The 3,708-nt window shown below is 37.9% G+C and overlaps 2 protein-coding genes across 2 annotated transcripts in view; one reads left to right on the top strand and one right to left on the bottom strand.

The window, feature by feature from the left end:
* The window catches only part of LOC101858162 (putative uncharacterized protein DDB_G0291812), a gene marked incomplete in the record, with an annotated part of 72,390 nt that overhangs the window by 10,609 nt on the left and 58,073 nt on the right, over nt 1-3,708 (bottom strand).
* The window catches only part of LOC101851558 (fatty acid-binding protein, liver), a 4,124-nt gene continuing 2,428 nt past the window's right edge, over nt 2,013-3,708 (top strand). Inside the window, exons 1-2 of the mRNA XM_005091663.2 lie at nt 2,013-2,115; nt 3,424-3,509. Of these exons, the coding sequence (XP_005091720.1) occupies nt 3,437-3,509 (73 nt within the window). The 5' untranslated portion in view covers nt 2,013-2,115; nt 3,424-3,436. The remainder of the gene's footprint in view (nt 2,116-3,423; nt 3,510-3,708) is intronic.

Below are 3,708 nucleotides of genomic sequence, written 5' to 3'. Positions count from 1 at the left end.
ATAATTTTATTATACGTATTATGATTTCTATCGGTAGGCCTACTTATTGTTAAATGTTACAAACAAGGTATTCAATAAGAAAAAACACTAACTCGAGTTTCAACTATTTCTTAAAAAGAATCCTAGAATCTAAGTTTAATATCGGCCACTCCCCCTATTTGACGTACGTTACGAAACATTATTTCTCTTTCAGTGACTGAGTCAACATCCGTAACATCATGTTTAGAAGTCTTTGTTTAAAATAAGTGTATATGTTTGATGGAGTGACGCATCAAATTAGTTATCTTTGATAAATAATGTTATTCTTGCAGAATGACAAAGAGTGGAGTCATTTTTGGGGGGATTTTTAAGCATACTTTTTAGCACGTCCGCGGCTCAATGTTGACCCTGACAAAAGAAAAGAGATATTAGAAGCCTATGTCTTCTGATAGACCACTTATTTTACCACTTTCACAAATTCACTTTCGTGTAAAAGATAGACAGATTCTTTTAAATGTCTTCAATGCAGCAATTCGCCATTCTAAAGGGATTGCAGATCACACACATCCACACACACACATACACACACACACACACACACACACACACACACACACACACACACACACTCATACACACATATATACATACACATATTTCATCACAACCGTTACGAAGCAAAAATAGTGGCGTTGCTCCCCAATATAAGGGGGCGGGGCAGAGTTGCGCTTCTGACTGTTAGGGCAGCCGATTCTTTTTATCCTCCTTACAGATAGAGGTGTGAAACTACCAAAAAAACCCAATAAAACTAGAAACAAAACCATTTTAAAAAAGGAGATTATCACAGCTTAAACTGATGACATATCACATTACTCTGAAGCATGACTCATCAATTCGTATGTTTTTCAGTTTTGTTCAACATTTCTTGTTATCAATACGGTTAATCACATACGATAATACATCAAGCTATAACGTATTATTGAAATAATGAACTACGTTGAGTGTAAGCAAATTGTTGTTGGTGTCGTGTCAAAATCACGTAACCTGAGAAAAGTTTATTGTTATAATAATAGTGAAAGTAAATGTTTTACGTCTCCATCAGCACACATTTTACTAATGATACATTAGGAGACGGGCTGCCTCCACAAGATCTGTCAGGATCCACCAGATGCAATGAATAATCAGACACATAGAGATACGTAATCAAATGAAGAAAAAGACATAGAAACTTAAAAATAATCTTCCAATACGCGAAAGCGAACCCTTCCTGTGTGACTAACGCACAAGAGTCTAAACTTAAACTACAGTCAGATACCAGTGCAGCATGTAACTGTACTTGAAGGTATACGTTAAATTTTAGAGCACATCAAATTTATTTCCACGAAATGACAACATATTAATGATGTTTTGATTTCACCAAATCGGTAATGGTACAAAATTTGACAAGAAAAAGGATTCCGACTGTGACATTTGGGACAACAGAACGTAGGCGCATACTCTCACTGCTGGTTGTCATGCAAAGCGCTTGTGCCCATGATTAAACTTTTGGTGCACTTGCCTGCTTAGCCTACATTACCCCTGTATGAGCCTTGAGCGCCTTAGCCACAGAATCGACGGAATTACCCTTTGGGCCCTTTGAATCCATACATCTAGACACTCTGAACTCAGGTGAGGAATACACAGGCTCAAATTCCCTTTTCTAATCGTTTTCATACTCAGGTTGTCAGGAGAGTCTCCAAGGTTCTCCGCCCATTCAGCTTTTTCCTATCGGAGATGGACGATTGATTTTGAGTTCCGCCTTTTAAACGTCCTTACAGAGCTAATATGGGTGTAAACCCTCTTCACCACACTGCATCTTGTTCTTGTACCCATAACGTTGTATCATATCGGTGGAAGGTAATACTGCTTTTTCGTATTATTGTACCTCTTGAAAGATATAGGTAATTATATGTTAGTTACACGGATTGGTCATTACACTGAAGCCTTGCTCTCGACCAATGAGGCGACGTGGAAGGACCAAGCCTCTGAAATAACTCCCAGTGAACACAGCGAACCGCTTTGACACCTCTCTCGACCCTTGGACTGTGTCGTCATAGCTCTCCACTGAGAAAGCCAAGAAACCCCTAGACGTAACAGGTAATGGCCGTAATAACTATCTTGGATAAATGTTAGTCTATTATTCCTTCCGGATATTATGTAACGTCCGATCATTGAAAATAGCTTCACGTTTTCTTTTTTTAAGTACCATTGTGATTAATTTGATTTTGATAATTGTGATATGAGTTTTGCGCCCTTACTAAAACCAGATGGATCAAACAGGAGGCAGTGTGCTGCTTCAGCACTGTGTTATACTATTAATAAATACAACCCCAAACGGGGTTTGAACTCAGGTCTTCTGAATGCGAAGACGAACAATTTAGTATTAAACTATAGACGACGATAATCATTAATTTGTCTCCCAATCCTTCAGAGCATTATGAAACGTTTAGAAATTAAATTACGTAAGGTTTGCTCTCTATGTCGGTGGTCTACTGGTTAGGCTTTTTGGCTTACAATCGAAAGGTCATTGGTTCGAACCCCGTCAGGCGCCGGATAGTATCCTTGGGGAAAGTACTTTACATGCATGTTCTTTACTTGGAATGGACACCCGACAATAAACAGCAAACGACCTTGCCATGTTGGAAGTATTTAAACCTTCAATCGGCAGCTTACACTATAGTATACTTAAAGGGAAGCCGAGAATCTTTCTTGGAATTCTACGGTCTGTTGGGGTAACAATTTGCTTTTGAGTAGGGATGTGCTCTATAAAATTATGCTACGTATTATAATCATTATTATATTATTACACTGTTATAGTGATTGATTCTAATAATTTTAAATGTTTGACAACCTCATTGAAACCACTGCATTAGCAATGAGGAGGTGGGCAGATTTACCCCTGTTCACAAGCGCATGTTTTTGAACAGGATGATGCGTGTGGTCCTGCCTCAACACGACACTGCAATGATGCTAATAACAGCGATGAGTTAATTTGTTGGAATGTGTTAACATTTTTTCTGCTTTGTATGTATAAAGTGATAATATGGTGTTTGACTTAACAACCACTGTAGATTTAGCATTAAATGTAAATTAGATACTGCTGAACTGCCATTTCCACATTTCTTTGCTTTATTTTTAGGAGTATTATGCAATGAAAATGGTTTCATACATACGTGTTTATAAAACATAATTATTACCTCAAGATAATAGGTTAAGCTGTATTTAAGTTCATCCTTTACGCATAGCATTATTAAGTAGTAAACTATTGAAGCTGCAAGAGGCTGGATACTCGATATTTCCGCAAATAGGCTTAGATCTTTACTCTTCTTTATTTACCGTGGGCAGGAATAAAACAACAGCCTCTGAAATACATGTATTTACTGAAAGGCTGTTTTTTTTCTGCAGTTACAAAACAACCATGGTGGAACAACTGTTTGCCAAGTGGAAACTGGAGAAGAATGAGAACTTCGACGAGTATATGCAGGCAAACAGTAAGTTTCCGTTTTATACCTCCTCTTCCTTTATTGTTCCCCTCATTGACCTCGCACTTTTGCTCTCACTCAGTCGCTTTGCAACATAAATTTTGCATTTATTGTGCGTTCATGTTACGAAACATCTGTTGTACAGTAGATTCATCTTTCTCTCTCTCTCTCTCTCTCTCTCTCTCTCTCTCTCTCTCTCTCTCTCTCT

This window comes from Aplysia californica, unplaced genomic scaffold (genome assembly GCF_000002075.1).
Source record: "Aplysia californica isolate F4 #8 unplaced genomic scaffold, AplCal3.0 scaffold00034, whole genome shotgun sequence".
In the NCBI taxonomy this organism is placed as follows: domain Eukaryota; kingdom Metazoa; phylum Mollusca; class Gastropoda; order Aplysiida; family Aplysiidae; genus Aplysia; species Aplysia californica.
The sequence above is the reverse complement of the archived record's forward strand: the minus strand, read 5'-3'. Positions and strand labels throughout refer to the sequence as shown.